At 47.1% G+C, this 25,369-nt stretch overlaps 6 protein-coding genes across 7 annotated transcripts in view; 1 reads left to right on the top strand and 5 right to left on the bottom strand.

Annotated features, from left to right (window-relative positions):
• mlip (muscular LMNA-interacting protein) overlaps nucleotides 1–15,116 on the bottom strand; it is a 186,951-nt gene extending 171,835 nt beyond the window's left edge. For both annotated transcript variants that reach the window (XM_069885960.1, XM_069885958.1), the window contains exons 1-2: nucleotides 15,044–15,116; nucleotides 7,116–7,375 (exon numbers count right to left, since the gene is read on the bottom strand). The gene's annotated coding sequence lies outside the window, so the exon portion shown is untranslated. The remainder of the gene's footprint in view (nucleotides 1–7,115; nucleotides 7,376–15,043) is intronic.
• LOC138736436 (histone H4) lies at nucleotides 13,607–14,567 on the bottom strand. The gene has a single exon (XM_069885964.1). The coding sequence runs from the start codon at nucleotides 14,427–14,429 to the stop codon at nucleotides 14,118–14,120; it is 312 nt and encodes a 103-aa protein (XP_069742065.1). The 5' UTR covers nucleotides 14,430–14,567; the 3' UTR covers nucleotides 13,607–14,117.
• LOC138736435 (histone H3) lies at nucleotides 14,660–19,789 on the bottom strand. Its single transcript, XM_069885963.1, has 2 exons — nucleotides 19,704–19,789; nucleotides 14,660–16,068 (listed from the first exon to the last, which is right to left on the bottom strand). The coding sequence occupies exon 2, from the start codon at nucleotides 15,784–15,786 to the stop codon at nucleotides 15,376–15,378; it is 411 nt and encodes a 136-aa protein (XP_069742064.1). The 5' UTR covers nucleotides 15,787–16,068; nucleotides 19,704–19,789; the 3' UTR covers nucleotides 14,660–15,375.
• Nucleotides 19,790–20,721: 932 nt separating this feature from the next.
• On the top strand, nucleotides 20,722–21,305 carry LOC138737585 (histone H2AX-like). Its single transcript, XM_069888246.1, has one exon. The coding sequence runs from the start codon at nucleotides 20,901–20,903 to the stop codon at nucleotides 21,207–21,209; it is 309 nt and encodes a 102-aa protein (XP_069744347.1). The 5' UTR covers nucleotides 20,722–20,900; the 3' UTR covers nucleotides 21,210–21,305.
• Nucleotides 21,306–21,476: 171 nt separating this feature from the next.
• On the bottom strand, nucleotides 21,477–22,362 carry LOC138737584 (histone H2B 1/2-like). The gene has a single exon (XM_069888245.1). It carries the CDS (start codon nucleotides 22,350–22,352, stop codon nucleotides 21,981–21,983), a length of 372 nt encoding a protein of 123 aa, XP_069744346.1. The 5' UTR covers nucleotides 22,353–22,362; the 3' UTR covers nucleotides 21,477–21,980.
• A 1,717-nt stretch (nucleotides 22,363–24,079) lies between these two features.
• On the bottom strand, nucleotides 24,080–24,760 carry LOC138737583 (histone H4). The gene has a single exon (XM_069888244.1). The coding sequence runs from the start codon at nucleotides 24,634–24,636 to the stop codon at nucleotides 24,325–24,327; it is 312 nt and encodes a 103-aa protein (XP_069744345.1). The 5' UTR covers nucleotides 24,637–24,760; the 3' UTR covers nucleotides 24,080–24,324.
• Nucleotides 24,761–25,369: the final 609 nt, after the last annotated feature.

Here is a 25,369-nt window from a genome sequence, read left to right as displayed (position 1 = left end):
TGGTTGAACCCTTCACAGCACCATTGATACCACTCTCCCGGGTCCACACCACCAGCAGTACCACCATTTTCTAACACCCCACCCCACACTGGCCGAGATCACGGTGTGACTCACTGAAGTCACATACCCCTAATTTTAAAAAAGGAACCACTGAGTTGTTGAGTTTATATGCATCAAACTGCAGAAGCTCAGGAATGAAACACGAAAATCTGAAGACACTGTGGGTGAAGTTAAAAACACATAGCTGGAGAAACTTAGTAGGTCAAGCAGTGTAAAATAACCTGCTCTCCTCTTCCCCCTCCCCTTTCCAGTTCTCCTCCATCCCTTCCCCCTCCCATCCCACCTCCCCTTGATTACTGCTGTTCACTCCCTCCCTTCTCCACCTATCACCTCCTGCCTTTGCAACCACCCCCCCCCCTCTTTTGTTCAGACACCTACCAACATTTTTTCCATACCTTGAAGGGCTCAAGCCCGAAATGCCAGTTATGTATTTTTACCTTAGCTATTTAAAGGACACCACTTGCCTGTTGAGTTTCTCCACCTTTGTTTTTACCTGCACAAGCTCAGGGTCTAATGTCAGTGATTGGGAACTTGACTGTCCACAGCACCACCTTGTGGAATTAACAAAGAAAAGCATGCAAGATTTTGTTTCAGAGTGGGCTGTCACAGAAAATGATTTATCACACCAATAATGCTCCAACAATCTGGCATCCAACTGTTTGGAAATCCTGATGGTCCAGGATTGTGGATTTTCTGCTCCCTTTAAGCTCATTGGGTTCACAGGAAGACATGATGTAATGTCATAAGTGAATTAAATGTGTTGGGTTATTAGAACATGGAACAGCAACTGGAGGATCATGTCAATCAAGATCAGACCTACACACAGGGAAAGACACCTTCCAATTGGTCCCCTTCTCTACCTAAAGTAACATGGGTCTACCTTCTATCCGGCTCAGTATAAAACCTAGCATGTGGGCTCATTCACTCTGTTCCCCTTACGACCATCCCTGAGCTCCACTCTAGGTTGTGAGCCATGTGCAACATTGGAGGACTAATTGCTAGGTATTTGCCAGTAAAGGGTGGGAGCTATTTATGCCATACGTGTGGGAGAGACTTGTGTCTCACTTGTTGCATATTATAGCTAGATTTGTATTTCTTTGCGAATCAGGTATGTGTACATTCTGTTGTAATTTCTCCAGCCTGTAAATAAATTTTACAGTTCACTACGAACATGTGGAGGATTGTCCTACTTGGAATCCTTCAAACTTGATCCCTCATCACAGCTTATGCAGGCTTTTCAACCATAATGTTGTGCCACCATCCACCATCAATCTCACCTTCCCAACCTCATACCCACAGCCCATAATATTAAACATCCAATAATCCAGAAAAATCACTCAGTCCAGCACCATCAAAGGGCCCAGTGTGCCGGATTATTGGAATTTTATTCCACCTATTTGTTTAACAGTCTTGGTGTATTTTCCTCATTCTCATCAATCCTAGATCTCCTAAACCTTCCGGCAGTGTAGGACTGTGCAGAAAGACCCAAATTCACATTTCTTCATGTTAATTGAAGTTAAAGGAGATAAAAAAAAGAGACCAAGGCAGCTGAATACAGCTTTTAAATTGAAAGTAAAATGCAGAAGTCAGCAAATACTGTGGTTGAAGTAAAAACACAAAATGCCAGAGAAACTCAGCAGGTCAAATAGTGTCCTTTATAAAGCAAAGATAAAAATATACAACCGGTATTTTGGGCTTGAGCCCTTCATTAAGGTATTGACAAACATCGGCAGGCCTCAGCATAAAAGGTTAAGGCAGAGGTCTGGTACCGAAGGTAGGAGGTAATAGGTAGAGGAGGGAAGGAGGACGCAGCAGCAAGTGAAGGAAGGATGGCTACGTGAATAGAGAAAGGTGGAAGAGCTGAGGGAAAGACAGGAGAAGGGAAGGGAGAGGTAAGGGAGAGCAGGTTAGTAGAAACCGGAAAAGTTTATGTTAATACCATCCAGCTGGAGAGCACCAGATAGAAAATCAGGTAATTCTTCCAAGTTATGGGTGGCCTTGGTGGGATAGTACACGATCAGGTTTAAATGAGTTCCCCAAACCTTATATTGCTGATCCTTATTTGAGATTCTCTCACCAGTGGAAACATCTCAACACCATCTCATTTCTCCTCAACTCCAAAGAATAGGAACTCCAATAAAGAGAAGGCACTACAAATATATTCAGGTTGACACAATTTGGCACTCTGATGCCCCCCCATGGTCATCCTGATAAACTGCAGCAAGATAGGTTTTGAACTTTTTGAAGTATCCTGAAATCCCTTCCATAATTGGGGTGACATGATTATCATAGAGGCTAACAGAGGTGAGCGTAACACAATTACAGAGGCAACAACAAGAATTGTTGCAGAGGTTAGTGTAAGACTGTTACAGAGACAACAACCAGAATTGTTGCAGAAGTTAGCGTAACACAGTTACAGAGACAACAACCAGAATTGTTGCAGAGGTTAACGTAACACTCTTACAGAGGCAGCAACCAGAATTGTTGCAGAGGTGAGCGTAACTCTGTTACAGAGGCAGAAACCAGAATTGTTGCAGAAGTGAGCGTAACACTGTTACAGAGGGTGCAACCAGAATTGTTGCAGAGGTGAGTGTAACACAGTTACCGAGGTAGCAACCAGAATTGTTCCCTCGATCACTTGATCTCTATTTCCCAATCAGCTTCCTGCTGATCTGAATTTTTCAACTCCATTTGCCTGAATCACCTGACTCCAATTGCCAAGACTATTCCAGACTCTGATATTTGATTTTCAACAGTCCCTGGTTGCAGGAATAGTAAGATTGGAGGAGTTACTGTTGAACATTGCATTATTGCTTAAAAATGGGAGGAAGGGCTGAACCATGTTTGTTTAACTTCAGTGATGGGCAAATTATTGGACCCAATTCTAAGAGACAATATAAAACTGTATATTGAAAGCCACAGATGATAGTCAGTACGGATTGATGAAGGGAAGAGGCTGTTTGATTTATCATTAAATATTTTTACCAAGTAATGAGAGCCTACTTTAATTCTTTCAAGACTTTTGACAAGCCCAAGCATGACAGAATGTTTAAATATAACTTTTTTAAAAAAATTTAGACACACGCCCTTCTGTCCCACAAGCCCGTTTGCCCCAAATATACCGATTAACCTCCAAATCCCATCCCATATGTTTGAAGGGTGGCAGGAAACCGGACCAACTGGAGGAAATTCACACAGAGACGGGGAGAATAAACAAACTCCTGAGAGACAGTGCTGAATGATAAATCAGGTCACTGGTGCTGTAACAGCATTTGCACTAACCACTATGCTAACCATGCTGTCCTAACCATATTAATGTCCATGGCAAAGTGTAATGCCTGTGGTGTGTTGTCTCCACAGGACACTGTACTCAATCCTTTGCTTCTTAAACATCTTGGGAGGAGGCATTGCAAGTTTACTCCCACTCTGAGCTGACCACCACTACCATTAGCAAACACCTGAAGTGCTACTTCTGCGGGCAGCCTAAGCACCCTAGGAAACACTGCCCTGCCAGGGATGCCATCTGCTCCAACTGCAGGAAGAAAGAACACTTTGCGAAGATCTGTAAGTCCAAACCAGTCCAGAGTTCCAGCACCACATCATCCGAGCTGGGATAGCCATGCATGCGCACCATGAAGACCACCACCCATGATGATACCACTTCCAGACCACCAGCAGCCAAATGGAACTCCTCAGACAACAAACCGATGCTGGCATTGGTGACCCTGAATCAGGACAAATCTCATCAACTCTCCAGATCCATGATGGACATCCATGTAAACAACCGTCCCACCACTTGCCTATTCGACGGTGGAAGCACTGAAAGCTTCATTCACCTGGAAACTGTGCAGCACTACTCCCTTGGGATGAAGCCCGCGAGCCATTGATTTTCCATGGCGTCCAAATCTCGCTCAGCAGAGATTCTTGGCAGTTGCACAGTAACACTGACTGTCTGGGGCATAGTATACCGAGACTTTAATCCCCTTGTACTACCACAGCTCTGTGCACCCATCCTACTGGGATTAGACTTCCAGTGTAACATGAAGAGCATCACCTTGGAGTACAATGGGCCCCATCCTCCTCTCACGGTCTGCAATGAGCAGTTTTTAAACCGCCCACCCTCCTCTCACCATGTGGCCGACCATCCGTCCCAAACCCAACCACCGTGTCTTACATATGGTCTCTCCATGCTCCGGATCTCTCCCCAACCCCGTTCACCAATCTCACCAGACTGTATTACCACTAAAAGTCTGCGATATAGCACCAGGGACAGGGCATTTATTAAGTCAGAAATGAGACACCTCCTCACTGAGGGGGTAATAAGAACAGAGTACGAGCCCTTGGAGAGCCCAGGTCATGGTGGTGAAGAGTGGGGAGAAACACCAGATGGTCATCGATTACTCCCAGACCATCAACAGGTTCACCCGGCTGGATGCATACGCCCTGCCCCACATAACCGACATAATGAACCAGATTGCACAGTACAAGGTGTTCTCCACCATAGACTTAAGTCCACCTACCACCAGTTCCCCATTCACCCTGAAGACCACCAGCATACAATCTTCAAGGCGGATTGCTGGCTTTACCACTCCCTGAGGGTCCCCTTTGGAGTCACGTACAGAGTTTCAGTCTTTCAGAGGCAAATGGATCAGATGGTAGATGAACATGGGCTGCGAACCATTTTACCATACCTCAATAATGTCACCATCTGCACCCATGACTAGATGGACCATGATAGGAACCTTCAGAAATTCCTCCACACCACAAAATGCCTAAATCTAACGTATAGCACAGGGAAGTATGTCTTCAGCACACATCACCTGGCTATACTTGGCTGCATTGTGGAAAATGGAGACATCATCCCCAACCGCATGCTCCTCCTGCTAGAACTACCATTCCCCCACTGCCTCAAGGCCTTGAAAAGGTGCCTGGGCTTTTTCTCTTATTATGCTCAGTGGGTCCCCAGCTACACAGAGAAGGCACAACCCCTCATCAGGGCCACCATGTTCCCCCTGTCGGCAGAAGCCTACGAGGCATTCGACCATATCAAAGCTGACATGGCAAAGGCCTCAGTGCACACAATGGACAAATCCAACCTGCTCCAGGTGGAGAGCAATGCATCCGACTTTGCCCTGGCCGCCACACTTAACCAGGCGGACTGGCCTGTAGCATTCTTTTCACACCCGTCCAGGTCCCCGAGATCCAGCACTCCTCCATGGAGAAAGAGGCCGAAGTTATCATTGAAGCGATACGGCACTGAAGACATTATCTTGCCGGTAAGATTTTTACTCTGCTGACTGACCAACGGGCAGTCACCTTCATGTTCAACAACCAGCAGCAGGAATAAATACAAAAACGATAAAATCCTGAGGTGGAGAATCAAGCTCTCCACCTACAATTATGATGTACTGTACTAGCCAGGAAAGCTCAACAAGCCCTCAGATGCCCTATCTCAGGGGACTTGCACCAATGCACAGATGGATCACCTGCAGTAACTTCACAATGACCTCTTACCCACCCCCCCCCCCCCCTTGCAGGACCACCTGTTTTTTTTTCCACTTCATCAAGGCCCATAATCTTCCTTACTTCTTCATGGACATTAGGACGCTGATCAGAAATTGCCAGGTCTATGCACTTCTACCAGCCTGACTGGTCACACCTGATTGGGCACACGATCAAGGCCACTTGCCCATTTGAACATCTAAGTATGGATTTCAAAGGACCCCTACCCTCCATGATCCGCAACATGTACTTCATCAACATGACTGAAACATACTCGTGGTTCCCCTTTGCCATCCCCTGCCTGAACATGACTGCAGCTACTGTCATAAAGGCTCTGAAAAATCTGTTCACCATTTTCAGATACCCCTGCTATGACCACAGTGATAGGGGTTCATCCTTCATGAGCGACGAGCTGCGTCAATATTGCTATCCAAGGGAATCTCCTCTAGCTGAACCACCAGCTATAACCCCAAAGGGAATGGCCAAATGGAGCGGGAGAGTGGCATGATCTGGAAGGCAGTACTACTGTCATTAAAGTCCAAGGGCCTCCCCATCCCCCACTGGCAAGAGGTCCTCCCAGATGTGCTCCACACTATCCGGTCCCTCCTGCATACGGCCACCATGATAACTCATGAGAGACTGTTTACATTCCCACGGAGATCAGTGTCAGGAACCACTTTACCCACCTGGCTGACATTCCTCAGGCCCAGTATTAATCCATAGGCATGAGGACACACAAGTCTGAACCTCTGGTCGAGTGGGTCCAGCTGCTCCATGCGAACCCACAGAATGCCTATATGGCATTCCCAGATGGGTGTGAGGACACTGTGTCTATCTGGAACCTGGCACATGCGGGAGCATTTGAACACCCCGCCCCCCACCCACCCAACCTTCTGACAGGTATACCATCCTTCCTGCACCATCTCATCTGCTAAGAATGAAGCTGCATTATCCTCTTCCCTTCAACTCATCTCCCTTCCTACACATGTCACTGGTCCCAACATGGATCATGATATCTGGCTGCTCACACTCTCTCTTGAGAATTCAGTGGTTCGATCTGATACCTGAGAGGCAACATGTTGTCTCAATCTTGTCCACAAACCTTTCATCTGTTCTCCAAGCTATTGAATCCCTGGAGTGCCAGATATCTGACTGCCGTGGCTTGTACTGGTAAGCTGTCTCCCTTAACAGTATCCAAATGGTATATACATTTTTTGAGGGAAAAGACAGAGAGGTACCCTGCAATTACTGCATATCCCCTTTCCCTCTTCTGATATCAGCCTGATCCCTTCCTCCTGCCTCGTTGGTGTGAATGTATCCCTGTAACTCCTGTGTCTCACCCCTTCAGCCTCCTGAATGATCCGGCATTTATCCAGCTCCAGTTTCCTAACACAATCTGCAAGGAGCTACAATTGCATGCAATTCTCGCAGATGAAGACAGCAGGGACACTGATGGCTTCCCTGATATTCTGTAAGAGGTATATACACCTGAACAGGTTTGATTCCCACTATTCTTTCTGAAAAAAGAGGAAAAATCCATGAGTTGACCTGACCTGTGCCTTCTTGCTGAATCAGTCTTTTCTCTGCACGGCAGTTGTTACTGTGAACTCCGTACATTGTCAGCTGGAGGAGTGAGGCACTAACAGACACTCACTGTTTAATGCCCAACAGGAAGGAAGAGACGACATCAATGTTCTCACTGGACGAGTAGCCAGGCCCACGAGTCAGGTTCACGGATACACACGGGGTTAGCTGAGTGCTAGAATCAGCTGGTTTGACACAATCACCACCTTCTCCATCGCTCTATATGCATCTGTAAACCACATGAGAAGTTGATTAGTTCACCTCTCATCCTTCTAAGCACCACCAAGTAAAGACTGACCTCACTTGAGTTCAGGCCTTCAACTCAGGCTCTGTTTTTGGATGGAAAATAAACAAACCTGCAGATGCTGGAAATATGAAATAAAGACAGAAAATCCTCAGCAGTTCAGGCAGTGTCTGAGAAAATGAGAAACAGAGTTGCAAATGGATCTAAATATCTCCTTCTCACGCTGGAGACAGTGACTGAACACTGAATGTTTCCAAAATGGTCTGCCTTTATCACTAGTTTTGAGCCCCCATTCTGCTAGTGTTTGAATGAGCAACTGTAAAGAATCATTTCTCTGCATTGACCCTTTCAGTTCAATTAGAGTCTCGTCAATGCTTCTCCTTCCCAGTCCATGGGATCTGATGTAGCTGATAAGGTTCCCTTCTGAGTCAGTCCCATTTATGTGCATATGGATCACATCCCTCTAAACCAGGGGTGTCAAACTCAAATTCACGGAGGGCCAAAATTAAAAACTTGGACTAAGTCAAGGGCCGAACTAAATATTTATTGAAAATTTTCAACAACATCTGCATGTTTTCTCTTCTTTCAACATATGTAATGTTAAACTTTTTCTTATTAAAATAAATGTTTAATAATAGTTTTGGATAAACTCTTTCCAGAAGCATTAACAAATGAGAAATAAAATATTCAATAAATAATATTTCTCTGTAGAGGATTTGTGAAATGTTGCTAGTGTGCTGTCGAATAGTAAAATCTGAGGGCTATTGAGAATGTGGGAGAATAACATGATTCCTGAAACAATCAAATGGGTGATTGATTGTGGGCATGAACTCTAGCAGGGTTATTTGCCATGCCCTTTTTCCATTGGTACAGATATCCTTTGATTTACACACTTTTCAAGTTTTATGCCTAATGAGCTTGTATCCAGGTGCAGGACCATTCTTAACCAGGAATATATTTATCACTGTGACATGAAACTATTGGAAGATCGTTTTATCCTGAGATTAAAGTTCATAATCCTAACTCAGGCCTGTGTGCGGGAGGGCGGGGTTTGCGGGCGATCGGGTTGGACAACGACAGTGCGGGGGCATCGGCTCTCGCTGCAGGGCGGCATCTCGGTGGATCAGCGTCCCCGTCACCGTGAGTCGCGGGTCGGCCTGCGGCAGGGAGGGGGAGTGGGCAACGGTCCTGGCGAGGTCAGGCCCAAGGACTCCGGTTCCGGGCACTGGGAAGCGGCCTTGGCTTCCCCTGACACCGGCCAGGCCCCAAAACCAGAGTCCATGGTGAGACCCTGCAACGTAAACAGAGGAGGTGGGGGTGATTAGCGGGCTGACGCCAATGCATTCTGGGATTTGTTGTATTACTGTGCATGCTCTATACTGGCGCGGCGGCCAGCAGGCCACCTCTAATACATTTTTGAAATGATCTTGCGGGCCAAATATAATTATATCGCGGGCCAAATTTGGCCCACGGGCCAGAGTTTGACATGTGTGCTCTAAATCTTTCCTATCCATGAACCTGTCTCAATGTCCCTTCATGGACGCAATTGTCCCTTCCATTATATCTTCCTCTGGAAGCCACTTCCATATTCAGGCCACCCTCTGTGGGTAAAGGTTGCCCCTCAGGTGAAACATTCCCTCTAGCTTTACATTTTTCAACATGAGAGAAAATGTAATCACAATTCACTTTGTTGGAGAAACTCAGCAGCTCAAACAGTTGAGTTTTTCCAGCATTATGTTTTCATCTCCATCACGAAGTCTGCAGACTTTCCTGTTTTACTCTTAACATATAAATAAATGCAGTTTGGAGAATCATATCCTCCTTGCTCATCCATTGGTCCCAGCCTGTCCACTCTATTAACTGTGTTCTATTTTACTCTTTTTTAATCAGCCTCACCACTTTCCAAACGAGCACCAGCAAATCTCAACAAGATATTGGTGCCCCTCCAGTTCAGGGGTCCCTGTCCCTGATGCATGGATCCCACCACAACCTGCTCTTTGGACATCATTTCCCTTCCTGCCTGTGACCATGGCCCTGAGATGGGTCAAGGCCTCCAACTGCTCCTTCTCCCCTTTCAGGATTTCCTGAGCTGCTGTGAGAAATCCATGACCCCTGGCCCCAAAGAGGCAACACACCATCCTGGACCCCTCCTTACAGGTTAGGATCTGCCTTCACTACCACACTGATCACCCACACCAGACCATGGGCCGGCCTGTTGCTGAGGGTCGTCATTCACTGACGTAGCACAGCCCCTATCGTATCATCACAAGGAGCTGTCAATCAGGTGCAGCAGCGTGGAAGGGTGGGAACTGTCAATCAGAAGAGTGGCAGCCCGGGAGGAGGGGCGAATGGAGCTGACAATCAGAGGAGAGGCTGCCCAGGAGGAGGAAGCTGTCAATCAAAAGAGCGGCAGCCCAAGGAGGGGTGGAGAGAGCTGTCAATTAAAGGAGCAGCAGCCCGGGAGGAGGGGCGGATGGTTCTGTCGAAGGAGAGGTTGCCCAGGAGGAGGCAGCTGTCAATCAAAGGAGCGGCAGCCTGGAGGAGTTCCGGAGGGAAATGTCAATCAGAGGAGCAGCAGCGGCAGTCACTGCGCACAGGGGTTCACAGAGACATTCCCAGGTCAAATCTGCAACCGGGGAAGAGAGAGATAAATTGTAACCGAATAAAACACCGACAAATGAATCCAATAAACCTTATAACCATATAACAATTACAACACAGAAGCAGTCCAGTTTGGCCCTTCGAGTTCTTGCCGAACATTTTCTCCCTAGTCACATTGACCCTCGCCCAGGCCATAACCTTCCATACCTCTCAGCTTTTATACTTATCCAGCTTTTCGTTAAATATTAAAATTGAGCCTGCATATACTAATTTTGCCTAAAGTTCATTCCACATTCCCACCACCCACTGAGTGAAGAAAATCCCCCTCATGTTTCCCCTATACTTTTTCCCCTTCAATCTCAATCCATATTCTCTTGTTTGAATCTTCCCCACTCTCAATAGAAAAAGGCTACCAAATTTACTCTATATGTCCCCCTCATAATTTTAAATACCTCTATCAAATCACACCTCAATCTTCTACGCTCCAGGGAATAAAGTCCTAGCCTGTTTAACCTTTCCCTATAACTCAGACCCTGAAACCCAGGGAACATTCTTTTAAATCTTTTCTGCCCTCTATTTTGTTGACATCCTTCCTATAATGCGGTGACCAAAACTGCATGCAATATTCCAAGTTTGGCTTTATCAATGCCTTATACAACTTCAACATGACATCCCAACTCCTGTACTCAATATTTTGAATTATGAAGGAGTATATACCAAAAGCTTTCTTCACCACCCTATCTACAGGTGACTCCACTTTCAGGGAATTACGTACCAGAATTCCTAAATCCCTTTGTTTTACTACACTCCTCAATTGTCTACCATGACCTTTGCTGATCATTGATACCAAAACATAGCACCTCACACTTCTCGGTATTAAACTCCATCTTTCTACTCTCTCTTCTAACTGGCCTATCTATATCCCAGACAAAGAAGGAAAATGATTAATAGCCAGAAATGTGTGAAATGGGCAGTTAATGTTGCCATCAGAAATAAAATTATGGAGGAAGCTGTGCTCAGCGAGTCTTGGACAGAGACTGGGTTCAGTGATGGAAAATAAAGAGCGAGCATGTTGAAAAAGAGGTGTTTAGCACCATCCTGATCAAAATAGTTCTGATGGAACTGGAGAACTGTAGAATACTGGCCACCACACTGTAGGAAGGCCATGACTGCAGTGGACTGGAAGCAGGGTGGATTTACCAGGATCAGAAGTAATAGTCACGAAAACATCATGCAAATGTTCCCTGGAATGGTGCCTTTGAGTGGGTAGGAGACTGGATATGCTGGGTTTGTTTTCCTTGGAATGGAGGAGGCCGAGGAGTACCTGAGAGAGGGTGATGAGATTGTAAGGGGCACAGTGAGAGTGGGCAGTGAGAAATCTTTCCTCACAACAAAAAGGGTTAAGCCTGTAGGTGCAGGCTGAGGAGGAAGTTTGAGGGGAAATTAGGTTTTGATTTCATCTAGAGGCCAGATGCAATCAGGAACAAATTGTCTGAGTATTCCTCTCCACAGCTGGATCCTGGACTTGTTGATTGAAAAACTAGTCTGACTGGGTTGGCAGCAAAACTTCAAGTCACATCATGCAACACTGGCGCTCCACGGGGCTATGTGCTCAACCCACTACTATTCACGTTGCTAGCTCATGATTCTGCTGCCAGCTCCAAAAAAATAATTAGGTTTGTGGGTAACACAATGGTAGTTGGCCTCATGGTGAGCAGTGATGAGTCAGCCCACAGGGAAGAGATTGAAAGGCTTGTACTGTGATGCAGGAGCCACAACCTGAGTCTCAATGTGGACAAGACAAAGGAGATGATCAGGAAGGCATGGCAGCACCTACACATCCTGAGGAGCTTAAGGAGACCAAGGCTATCAGCCACCATCATAGTATCTGGCCCAAGATGGCTGCAAATGATTGGCTCATTCACATGGTGTTACAGACTTTGGGGAAGCGGAGATTTCCTAATGCGGATATTACCACCTACTTGAGAAGAAGAAGCAGATTCGATGACCCCTGGGTTGGTGACCATGGTGGCAGATCAGTGAGGAGTCCTGTGGCTGAAGAGCACACAGACAAGATGAGGAAACAGTGCAGGCTGCTGGCAACTGCGATTTGTACCAGGTTGCGGTCATCTGAAGGCTGGCTCCAGACTAGTTGAAGGGGTCCCACGTATAAGAATGGGGATGCATGTGGGTGCCAAAGGTACTGAAGGTTTCCTGATTGTGTTGGAGGTTCAGATCTGCAGCTTGTGCTACTGATATTTTAGACTGGATTCTCTGTGGCTGTGGGAGGTACAGGAGCATTGTAGTCAAATCTACATTCAGTGATACTGAGGGGACTCTTTTGCTTCTCTTTCTTTGAAAGAGGCATTTCTGTCAGTTTCTGCTGATGGCAAATTTGTCTGCCTTTCGGCATGTGAAAGCAAATTCTATAGGATATTGCACTGTTTTTATTAACGTGAAAATAAAGGAATCTTAAACCTTGAACAACATTCCACTGGAGAACAATAGAAAGTGGGCGACAGTAGCTGCAAAGCATCTGATTGGAGGTCAGTACAGTCTTTGGCCCATACCCCTGTACTTCATTGTTGCCTGATTCCCTGGGATGTGGTCTCAAAGAGAAGTTGGGTGCACTCTCACCTCACAATCAGCTGGGGCCTCTGTCACAGCAGTTTATGTGCTGGTCATAGTTTGGGAGGAGTTTCTTAAAACAGGCCAAGTTAAAGATATTGACGATAATTTGTAGATTATCATGGAGAAACGATTCATGTTTATAACCACATCATGCAGGTCCAAGAGCCCAAAAACTTCCAGATCCCTCTTTATTCTTCTAAATGTGATACTCAATATCCCTCCACATCCATGAATCCCTCTCCCTGCTAATTTCATCTTTAATTTCACATATGCACTAAAACATAAATTTTCTTGCTCAAAACATTAAAAATTAATAAATAGTGATTTTTAACTTTGCCTTTAATTCTGAAAGGAACATAAAAATTCTGTACTCGACAAATGTAACTTTTGAAGGCCTTCCACTTACCAAGCACACCCTTGCCAGAAAACAACCTAAACTATTCCATACTTTCTAGATCCCTTCCTCTAATTTAGAATCTCAACTTGAGAACCAGATTTATCCTTATCCAAACAAATGGGATCATGATCACTGGACCTAAAATGAGCTCTAACACAGCTTTTTATTATTTGTCCTGTCTTCTGAGACTTGTGGATGCCTGGAATGCATTGCCAAGGATGGTGATGCTTGCTGAAACTTTAGGGATAATTAAGACCCATTTAGACAGGCAAATGGAGGGTTACGAGGTACGAACAGTTTAGTTTTTTGGTTAGAATATGTAGATGGCGACACGAAGAGCCTGTGTTGTTCCATGTTCAATACGCCCCAGAAATTCTGATTGGTAAAGTAGATGTCAATCACACAGTTCAACGCAGTGATTGGCTGCATCCTGTCATCAACTGGATAGAAAGGAGAGAGTTTGAAGATCTGGGGCGGCCGGGGAATGTTATCTCTGGCCACATTTGGATATTTTTGACAGCGGGTCAGACTTCCGCCATCACGCGGCTCAGAGGTTGCAGTCTGATTGGCTGCTCTTTATTTTCAAACCGCCCGCCATTTTCAGGGAATCTAGAGTTTCGCTGAATATTTTAAATTAATTTAAACATACAGCATAGTGACAGGCTATTCCGGCCGACGAGTCTGTGTCACCAAATTTACACCCAATTACCCTGCAGCCCGGTTCGTTTAGGAGGGAGGAGACGGGAGTCCCCGGGAAAACCCACGCAGACACGGGGAGAACGTTCGTCTCTTCAGCTCAGCCGGAGACGAGACAAGTGTTCCCCGACCCAGAGTTTGGTGGGGGGGGGCTGTAACCGGTGCCGACGGATCGCGCATCATCTTAGTAATTTCCAAAGAGAAAGTCTATCGGCCGAAGGTCACGTTTGTAAAATAGACGAGCCCTGACAAGCAGCAATGAAGGGAAATCTATGGGCAAGGGCAGAGAACGAGGACAGGAAATGAATTTCATGCCAACGTGGCGAGGGGCTGCTCTCTCCGTGAGGGGGTGGGTGGCTCTGAGAAGAGCCTTTGTGTTGATGCAGGGACAATGCAGGCAGTTCAGCCGCCGAAGCCATAGAGAGTGCGGCCCTGGCGTTTCAGAGCGTACACCACATCCATGGCGGTGACCGTCTTGCGCTTGGCGTGCTCGGTGTAGGTGACCGCATCCCTGATCACGTTCTCCAGGAAAACCTTCAGCACCCCGCGGGTCTCCTCGTAGATCAGCCCCGAGATGCGCTTGACCCCGCCACGCCGAGCCAGGCGGCGGATGGCGGGTTTGGTGATGCCCTGGATGTTATCACGGAGAACTTTACGGTGGCGCTTGGCCCCACCTTTGCCCAGTCCTTTACCTCCTTTCCCTCTACCTGACATGATGTCTCTTCACTCCGCTCTCTGCTCAATAACACAGTCGCTGTTACTGTCTGCTTTTCTATGCAGCGCCCCGACCTGCCCGAGATACGCGCAGCCAAGAGGAGGGGAGGAGTCCGAGTCCGAGTGACGGTGGAGCACAGAGAGCGGCCTCTCATCTCCCAGCTCCGCCCCGTTTCCCGGCCGCAACCGCCAATTAACTACCGTTTATCAGCACTCAAACCGAAACTGTGTCCGAGAATAATGCACGCGGTTTATTTGAGAGGATTTTCTCAATACGGATGGATTGAAATGAGCTCCCTGACAATGAGCCGACGGTGATGTTCCTGTTAGGGCAGAGAACCCTCTGTAAGATGTGAAGTCGTCATAAAAACATGAGAATGAGGAGCTGGAGTCGGCCATCCGGTCCCTTTACAACAGTCCTTGTACTCAAGGGACCCTGGCCCTGACACAGTCACTGTTCTGTGAGGCCACAGACTTACAAGTCACTGTACTACTATGACATAGACCTTTCCTACAATCACTGAATTACATGGTCACCTTTTTTTTCTCTTTAACAACCTGCTCTGTACTTTGTACCTGTCGACTTATGGTATTAGTCTGAGATTATCATTTACCTTGTTTATCTTTGCTTTATTTTGTAGATAAGTTGATTGCATTCAAAGATAAAAGCTGCTTATCTCATCTCGTTATGCGTGAAGAAAAAACTAGATGAAAGTTTTAAATACATGCGTTTGTAATGAATATTTGCGTGGGTAATGCTACCACAAAACGACTAATTACGTGACGTGCTCTTGAAAATAATGTTTATGCAGAAAATTTTGGAGGGAAATAGAAAATTAGGGCCAGGCGATGAATACAGGACAACGAACAGCCACGGTACAGCTCTTTCCTCTGCTTGGATAATGGCTCTGAAAAGAGCCGTTTGTGGTCCTCGGTGCGATCAAGTTCAGGCACGCTCCCCGCGGATGCGGCGGGCTAGCTGAATGTCCTTGGGCATGATGGTGACCCGCTTGGCATGGATGGCGCACAGGTTGGTATCTTCAAAGAGCCCCACCAGGTAAGCCTCGCTGGCCTCCTGCAGGGCCATGACAGCCGAGCTCTGAAAGCGCAAGTCTGTCTTGAAATCCTGAGCGATCTCCCGCACCAAGCGCTGGAAAGGCAATTTGCGGATAAGCAACTCGGTGGATTTCTGGTAGCGCCGGATCTCCCGCAGAGCCACAGTACCGGGTCTGTAGCGATGAGGCTTCTTCACTCCGCCAGTTGCTGGAGCGCTCTTCCGTGCCGCTTTAGTGGCCAACTGTTTGCGAGGAGCTTTCCCTCCAGTCGATTTACGCGCCGTCTGCTTGGTCCGGGCCATTCTTTTCAATATTTTCAACACAGTGTGATATCAGCAACTGCAAAAACTTAGCTTCAGCGCCGGTTTATAAAGAATGCGTGAGGCTCCGCCCATGTCTCTGAATGGCTGGAACAGAGATGGCAATCATCGTGTCCCAGAGCTGCGATTGGCGGAATCAGAAGATCTGAGGCGGGCAGGGTTAATATTATCTATGCCCAAATTTGTTACTGGAGCTGAAGTCTTCACAGGCTGCAGTGTGATTGGCTGCAGATTATTTTCAAATCGACCGCCAATTTCAGAAAACTGTTGGAGGATAACATTTTTTTATAAATTAAGACATTCCTGACTATTATTCAGATCATGTCAACTTCATTTAATTACCAGTCAATTTTCAGATTACACCACCGTGTCTGAATATGCAGTGCAATTTTCCTGAACCATTGCTAGAGTTGTGGGGATTCCACTCTACTTGAGGTTGAGGATAAACAACTATACCCAGAGGGTTTCCAGTTCATTTTACTGTTCCTGCATTAATATAGAGTTATGCGGGTAAGAGAACGGAGATCATCTTGAGAATAACTGCTGGCTGGAATCAACCCACAATTTTTAAAACCTCAATGGCTGAACCTAGCCCTTCCTCATCAGGCAACCTCTGATCATCAGAGATTGAGTTAACATGAGATACATGGTCGACAAATGTCGAAAACACAATTAATTACATGATAATCTCAATGCTGGGTAGGGAAGTATGAGGGGTTGTATATTCTGATGGTGCAGGGCAGCAGAAAGGAGAGAACATCCCCACTGAGAAGGAACAGACTGGGAGACAATTCTACAGGAAGGTGACCATGGTAGCAGACTAGCATGGGGCTAAGCTGTGGGGAGCTGGAGACTGGCTGATAGCCATCAGGTATCAGAAAAAGGATTCAAGAGGGGACCGAGGGCAAGGTCTTTCAAAGAGCCCCAGTCACTGAAAGTTTCTTGTATTTGGATTCCGGTTGATTGGCACTCCTTTTCCAGCCTATTGTCCTTCTATTCCATCTTAGCTGCTGCTTTCTTGGTGCCATGTTTCTTAGTGGGAGATTTTTTAGCTGCAGGTTTCTTTGACGGAGAGTTCTTGGTCACTGGTCTCTTGGCCAGTTTCTTGCTACTGCCTTCCTGGTCTTCGATGCCTTGGCCACTGGTTTCTTTTGAACTGTCATGTTTGTTTCCTTCTTACTTCCCTTGAAGTGGGCCAACAATACTACTAAGTATCTAAACCAAGGCACCAGTTTCCAAATTCAACTTGATGTTCATCTTGATGTGCATGACTCAGCCAGAGCCTTTTTTAAGGTGAAGAAGGACATGCCTCTGAAATCGCAGCACACTGTCACAATTTTATTGATCAGATTACCCAATATGGGACAAGCTGTCCTGCACTGGGCAGCCATCTTCTTCTTGGGAGCCTTGGTTTTGGCAGCAGGAGCTGCTTCAGACGCTGCCATCTTGGTCATGTCAGTGACACTGCACAAACTCTCTCTAATTACTAACTGAGTTTGGATGGATTAAAATGAGCTCCCTGGCAGGTTATCGAATCTGAGAGGAAAAGTAGAAGAGTTGTTTTTAAATGGCTGAAGAGTTGGTACAGGTACAGTGGATCATTGGGATCTCTTCTGCGGAAGGTATGAGCTGTACTAAAAAGACAGGCTGCACCTGAGAGGGACCAATACCCTGGCAGACAGGTGTGCTAGAGCTATTGGGGAAGATTTAAATTAATTTGGTAGGGGGTGGGAACTAGAATGCAAAGGCAGAGAATAGGGCAGAAGCTGGAAAGGATGGTTCAATTGGGAGACAAAATTAATGGAGTCAGTGGAGGGTTTGAAATGTGTTTATTTCAATACAAGGAGTATTGGGAATAAAGAAGACAATGAGAATGGATTAGCATGCGGAGATATGATGTTGAAGCTGTTACAGAGACTTGGCTGGATGAAGGACAGGATTGGCTGATGCAGGTAATGGGGTTTAAGTGTTTTAAAAGGAATTGGATGGGAGGTCAGAGAGAAGGTGGGGGAATAGTATTTTACTGGTCAGAGATAGTATCACCGCTTTAGAAAAGGAGGATGCTGCAGAGTGAGTGTCAACTGAGTTGGTGTGGGGGAAAATAAGAGGTATATAGGCCCTAATTAGCCCTCAGGACCCTGAGGAACAGATAAGGTGGCAGATTTTGGAATGGTGCAGAAATTACAGAGTTGTTGTTATGGGAGATACGAACTTCCCTCATGTTGACTGGCTGCAAGAGTGAGAGATGGGGCAGAATTTGTCAGCTAAGTCCAAGAAAAATTTCTGACACAGTATCTGGAACTGTTGACTAGAGGAGGGGTTTATTCTGCAATATTATTGTTTAATATCTCTGTATTAATTCATTATTTACTATGTATTTTTCATATCTCTTTGAACTGTATGTGTTTATAAATTATAATAATAATAAAAAGAAAGAAAGAAAGAGGAGGGGCCATACTGTATCTTGATCTGGGTGATGAACTTGCTCAGGTGCCTGAACTCTCTGAGGGGGAGCATTTTGGTGATAATGACAAAAACACATTGAACTTGCATTGCTATGGCCAAGGACAAAGCAGGTAAAATGGGGAAAGTGTTCAATTGAGTAAAGACTAATTATAATGGGCTGAGACAAGAACTAGGGGGATTAAAATGGGAACAGATGTTCATGGAAGAAAGCACAGGAAAAGCCTGGAGGATGTTTCAGGACCACTTGCATCAGGTTCAGGATAGGTTTGTCCCATTAAACCAGGGAAAAGATTATAGGAAAAGGACAACGTGTTTGACAAAATAGGTGATTAAGAATTAGAAGGAAGTATTCATTATATTTAGGAAATAGAAAGCACAAAGAGCTCTTGAGAATTATGTACTAGAAAGGAAGGAGCTAAGAAAGGACGTAGGAGAACTTGAAGCGGGCATGAAAAGCATTGACAAATTCAATTAAGGAGAACCCCAAGGCATTCAAAGAGTATATGAAGAAGAGGAAGACAAAAATGAAGGTGGCACTGCTTAAATATAAAGGAGACAAAATGAAGGAAGAAGGAATGTTGGATCTTCTTAAAAACATTAAGGTTGATAAGTCCACAGGGCTGGACGCGATAACCCTAGGTGGGTGTGGAATGGAGGAAAGAGATAGTTAGGGCAATGGCTATGATATTTGAGTCCTCCTTGGTCATACAAGAGGTGCTTTACGATCGGAAAATAGCAGATGTGGTTGTCTAAATTAACAAAGTTAATTGAAAGAATCCTGAGAATTATAGTCTGGCATTTTCCACTACAGAGCAAGGCCATTGAGTCTGCAGCACCCTGCTGTTCACACATATTTCTGCCCTCACCCCATGCACCCCCCCCCCCTCCACACTGTTGGCCAATAGCCTAGTTGATTTGGGATCATCAGATGCTCCTCTAGCTCTGGTGTTGGGAAATCTCCCTCCATTGGCCTCTCAAGCATTGAGATTCAGAGTCCCAGCCATCAAATAACAACTTCCTTAGCTCCTTCTTTCCTTCCACCCATCATCCTTAATTTCCCACTTCTGTCACTGTGGCTCACGTGTGCTTATCCAGTTCCAACAGGTCATCCTTGCACTAGTGTTCTGTCTTGCCCTCCAGAGAACCCAGGTGTAGTGTGTTCACTTGACTCATTCCACTCCCTCAGAGATACATGAGTTTTCTCTGCAGATTCCCACTGTCCCTCTGCACTCCATGACACCTTACCATTCATGGGTATCTACTGGCCTTCTTTGGCCTCTCCCTTCATCACATCTCTTCTCTAGATTGAACTACCTCCTGTCTGTTCACCTGCCAAGCCCATCAATACCCAGCTTCCCTCCTCACTGTCAACAATCTCCAATTATTATCCAATAATTATCGTTGCCCTCCTGACCCCAGCTGCTGGAACTCACCTTAGATGTTCCTCAGCCCTGGAGTCAGTACAGTCAATACCATCTTCACCTTCTGTGGAACCTTTCCTGCAGGAGAAAACAAGAACATACCCAGGCCTCATTGAGTGATCATCAATGGAGAGAAAGAACTATGAATTTACTGGTATCAACATCTCTGATGATCAGACCCGGTGCCTCCTTGTCGATATAATCATGAAAAGGCTCACCGGCGGATATACTTCATGAGGAGATTCAGTGTGACATCAATGTCCCGTGAAGAGCATTCTGTCTATAATCTAATTCCATTGCCACAAAGATTGACCACAACCATATTCTGTGAGTTGGCATTCTTTCCGGTCTTTGTAGATGTTCAAAGAAATGGGAAATGAAATTTGCGGCATCTCTCATCTCAGAATGAACTCAGGCTCAGATTCAGATTTATTGTCAGAGGGCGTTCATGACATTACACATAACCCTGAGATCCTTTTTCCTGAGGACAAGGCAATACAATGTATTGGTAATGCAAAAAAAATTGACTCAACCCTCCACAAATAAAGACATGGAATACTGAGAAAAAAAATCACTAACGTACAAAAGTAAGAGTCTTAAGTTTCTGACTGAATTTGTTGTTGAGGGGCAGCAGTTGTTTCTGAACGGGGTGGGGGGGACTTGTGGCTCCCACAGTTTATCTCTTTCCCTCCGTAGGTTTTGTGAGTGGGTCCGGAGCGAACGCCCGGCGAAGTAGGGATTTCATGTTCAAATATATCTGTCAGGAATTTGGTGTTTTCGGCCCTATTTTTCAGTTTTACTTTGGCGACATTTTGAAATTTCATGTCCTTTGGTCATTGGTGCTTATTTTCCGCCGGTTACTTTTTTTTGTGTGTTCACTTTTCATTGGTGAATGAGCCGCCGGTCACCAATGAGATGAAGTGTTGCTCCGCCAATCAGCAGCGCACTCCGTATTCTACCCCCTTCCCCAACGAACCTGCAGGGAGGGCAAGTGCGGGAGGATTCCCTCATTCATTTTGCAAGAGTTCACGAAAATGCCTGTGTGGGACGAGGGAAAGGAGGCAAAACTTGGTCCAAGGCAAAGTCTCGCTCGTCCCGGACTGCAGTTCCCCAGTGGGCCATGTTCACAGGCTCATGAGAAAGGGGAACGCTGCCTAGCGGGTGGGCGCCAGAGCCCTGGTCTATCTGGGTGCTGTGCTCGAGTATCTGATGGCTGAAATTCTCGAGCTGCCGGCAACACGGCCCCAGACAAGAAGACCCGCATCACCCCGATACACCTGCAACAACGAGGAGTTCAACAAGCTGCTGGCAGTGGTGACCATCGCTCAGGGCGCGGTGCTGCTGAAGATCCAGACCGGGCTGTTGTCCAAGGAAGGCAGCGGAGCCGCCAGCCCCAAGAGCAGCAAAGCGGACAATCATCGATCGGAGACCGAAAGGCTCTTTTCAGGGCCACTCAGTGTGTGGAAGGACGAACGGCAGCTGTGGGAGTGCATTTGTCACACCCCATTCTCTTTGTAGCGCAGAATAAATTGGATCTGTCCTTCTCATGTTTCTCCTTCACCACCGTCCCCCACGGCCTCCCTTAATTGAATTAATATTTGTCTCTGGCCCGCTTCAGACCTCGATACCCACAATTTCTCCGGAAAATGAGCGCATCCGCCCTCCGCCCCCCCCCCACCAAACACACCTCCTGTTTACAAACTGCAGGCGGATCCGAGACGGCAGCGCCAAGACATTGCCTGCTTTTTACTCGCATATTGAAGGACTCAAGCCTGTAATGTTGGTTATACCTTTACCTGCTGTGAACGCTGCGAGACCTGCTGTATTACTCCAACGGGTTCATGTTTTTAATGCAATAACAGCACCTACAGACTCTCAGGTTCAATCCAATAATGTTCCCGAGTAGAAATCTGATCAGCTGTTACAATACGGGGAAATCCAGTTAAAATGTCGCCAACACAGCAATTAATAACGTTATCAACAACTTTTAGTTGCATTAATCGGCTCTGGTTGTAAAAACGTGGGTAAAGTATTTCAAAATCAGTAGAGGGTTAATTTACCGTCAGTCCAGGGGGCAGGAAATCAGGAGCGATACGAGGATGAGATCGCCAGTGACACCAGCCTCCCAAACACGTCGGCAATTCCACAAACCCGGAAACAAATAGAACCAGAGCCCATTCTGCTCCAATTCCACGCAGGGGGATTCGGAGAACTCTTTCAGTGAGACTGGAAGTGGCTCTTAAAAGAGCCGTTGTTTTCGGTTCGAGTCGTCGGCACTTGGTGGGGGCTTTACTTGGAGCTGGTGTACTTGGTCACCGCCTTTGTCCCCTCCGACACGGCGTGTTTGGCCAATTCCCCGGGCAGCAGCAGGCGCACGGCGGTCTGAATCTCCCGGGAGCTGATGGTCGATCTCTTGTTGTAATGGGCCAGGCGGGAAGCTTCGCCCGCGATGCGTTCGAAAATATCGTTGACGAACGAGTTCATGATGCTCATGGCCTTGGAGGAGACCCCAGTGTCGGGGTGAACCTGCTTCAGCACTTTGTAGATGTAGATGGCATAACTCTCCTTTCTCGACCTTCTGCGCCTTTTGCCACCTTTGCCAGTTGGCTTAGACACCGCTTTCTTGGCGCCCTTCTTGGACGCTAGTTTCGAGTCAGGCATTTCTTCTCTCGATTACACACACAGAAATAAACTTAAGAAAGAACGAGTGTGGTTTAAATAGGCAGAGCCCTCATGCTATGCTAATAAGGGAATGGGGACGCAACGTGTATCATTGGTCCATTTGGCGAATGAACAGCAAGAGTTTCCTCTAAACAATTTCATTGGATATGTCACAGCCACCAATCACAGACCCCGACCGCCTCCAGTAACAGAAGGCAGTCCCTGCCTTGAATGCGGAAACACCGAGTTTGAAGAATCTACAGGAGAGAATCATTCCCTTTCAAGCAAGAAATTACCCGAGACAAAGTCTCCGCCCTTTCACCTAGAGACAAGGCTTTCTGAATGTACCAATTGCAACTCTTCTCGGGGATAGGTCCTCCGTCACTTATAATTATCCAGCCGCTCCAAGCGGCAGGTTAGGGGCGTCTGATGACGACGTCAGCCTGTGACCCATCTCCCCGTTCACCCCTCTCCCTCCATGACCCCTCAAGGCAGGGGCGGCGGGAGCCGACAGGACAGTGGTAGCCGTCAGCGGGCCACCGGTGCGGGCTGACAACCTCAACAGTCCGCTTCGGCCTTCACGTCCGCTCTCTGCGTCTTAAAACTCTGCAGAGCCATGTCTGTCTTCCCTGCCCATAATCCCTCACGCAGCTGGATCTATTCTAGGAAATATGGTCATTGACTTCAAAGCCAAGGTCCCTCTGTTCATCCGTCAGGGCCATTCTGCTCCTCCAAAAAATATATGCGCATGGACTCACTAGGATTAAATTCCATGGGACAATGCTGTCCCCGACATACCAACTGATTACCATCTCATGTCTCGACTCCTATCAATACTGGCATTGGCTGGAAGCTCCCTGATCACATATCCAAGCGTTGATCTAGGGCGGCTGCTGCGGTCCCCTGCTGTGAAGTGACGTTCCATCGCAAGCCCGTCATCCCTCCATCACCGTCTGTATCCTGTTCGGAACAACCTTGCGTCCTTTTGCTGACTTGTTTGCCAACATCGAGGACCGAAGGGCCTGAACTCCGCTGTGTTGTTCCATGTTCAATACGCCCAGGAATTCTGATTGACATCAGCAGATTACAATTATACATTTTAAGGCAGCGTTTGGCTGCATCCTGTCATCAACTGGATAGAAAGGAGAGAGTTTGAAGATCTGGGGCGGCCGGGCAATGTTATCTCTGGCCACATTTGGATATTTTTGACAGCGGGTCAGACTTCCGCCATCACGCGGCTCAGAGGTTGCAGTCTGATTGGCTGCTCTTTATTTTCAAACCGCCCGCCAATTTCAGGGAATCTAGAGTTTCGCTGAATATTTTAAATTAATTTAAACATACAGCATAGTGACAGGCTATTCCGGCCGACGAGTCTGTGTCACCAAATTTACACCCAATTACCCTGCAGCCCGGTTCGTTTAGAAGGAGGGAGGAGACGGGAGTCCTCGGGAAAACCCACGCAGACACGGGGAGAACGTTCCAACTCCTGACAGACAGCGCGGGATTCGAACCCGCGTCCCGATCGCTGGCGCCGTCAAGACGTCGCGCTCAACGCTTCGCCAACCGTGCGGCCCATTTGTTCTTATAAATACCATTGGAAATGTCGATTAATTATATCCCCAGCTCTGTGTGTGAATATACGGAGCCGATTTGAGGGGCTTCAGCTCAGCCGGAGACGAGACAAGCGAGTGTTCCCGGACCAGAGTTTGGTGTGGGGGGGGGGGTAACCGGTGTCGACGGATTCGCGCATCATCTTAGTAATTTCCAAAGAGAAAGTCTATCGGCCGAAGGTCACGTTTGTAAAATAGACGAGCCCTGACAAGCAGCAATGAAGGGAAATCTATGGGCAAGGGCAGAGAACGAGGACAGGAAATGAATTTCATGCCAACGTGGCGAGGGGCTGCTCTCTCCGTGAGGGGGTGGGTGGCTCTGAGAAGAGCCTTTGTGTTGATGCAGGGACAATGCAGGCAGTTCAGCCGCCGAAGCCATAGAGAGTGCGGCCCTGGCGTTTCAGAGCGTACACCACATCCATGGCGGTGACCGTCTTGCGCTTGGCGTGCTCGGTGTAGGTGACCGCATCCCTGATCACGTTCTCCAGGAAAACCTTCAGCACCCCGCGGGTCTCCTCGTAGATCAGCCCCGAGATGCGCTTGACCCCGCCACGCCGAGCCAGGCGGCGGATGGCGGGTTTGGTGATGCCCTGGATGTTATCACGGAGAACTTTACGGTGGCGCTTGGCTCCGCCTTTGCCCAGTCCTTTACCTCCTTTCCCTCTGCCTGACATGATGCCTCTTCACTCCGCTCTCTGCTCAATAACACAGTCGCTGCTACTGTCTGCTTTTCTATGCAGCGCCCCGACCTGCCCGAGATACGCGCAGCCAAGAGGAGGGGAGGAGTCCGAGTCCGAGTGACGGCGGAGCACAGAGAGCGGCCTCTCATCTCCCAGCTCCGCCCCGTTTCCCGGCCGCAACCGCCAATTATAAACCTGTTAGAGCAGATAACCCTCTGTAAGATATAAGAAGTCATATAAACATTAGGGTCCTTAGAACAGTCAAGGTCGACACTTTCAGGAGGACGCTCCACCTTGAGGCTGGTGGCAGAAGTGGATTTTAAAGTGCTAACTCACCTTTCAGGTGTCATCCCTGTTGGCTGGTCCACCTGAAAGGGCCTATTCAACCAGAGGTGCCTGGCAGCACATGGACGATGGCCAACTGGAGCCATAGCTCTGCCCACTGACATGGCGTCAATTGAAGTGGGCAAAGCAGAAGAGCCCAGGATTATGGGAGATCTTGAGCAGGCAAAGGAAATACATATAATGTTATGAGCCTGTGTCGGTGTTCAGGCTGAAATACACCAAATCCTTGGTAAGGCTATTAATGCTGTTGAAACTCTGATCTCCTCCATGAGGCCTGACATTCGTATTGCGATCAGGAAATGGTTTCTGCAGAGATTGTGGAGAGGAAGGTGGCAATTAGAGGTGGAAAGGGATGCAGAGCATAGGCACCGCTGACAATGGT

Source organism: Narcine bancroftii, chromosome 6 (genome assembly GCF_036971445.1).
Source record: "Narcine bancroftii isolate sNarBan1 chromosome 6, sNarBan1.hap1, whole genome shotgun sequence".
Taxonomy (NCBI): Eukaryota; Metazoa; Chordata; class Chondrichthyes; order Torpediniformes; family Narcinidae; genus Narcine; species Narcine bancroftii.
Note: the sequence above shows the minus strand (reverse complement) of the source record. Positions and strands in the feature narration are given on the sequence as shown.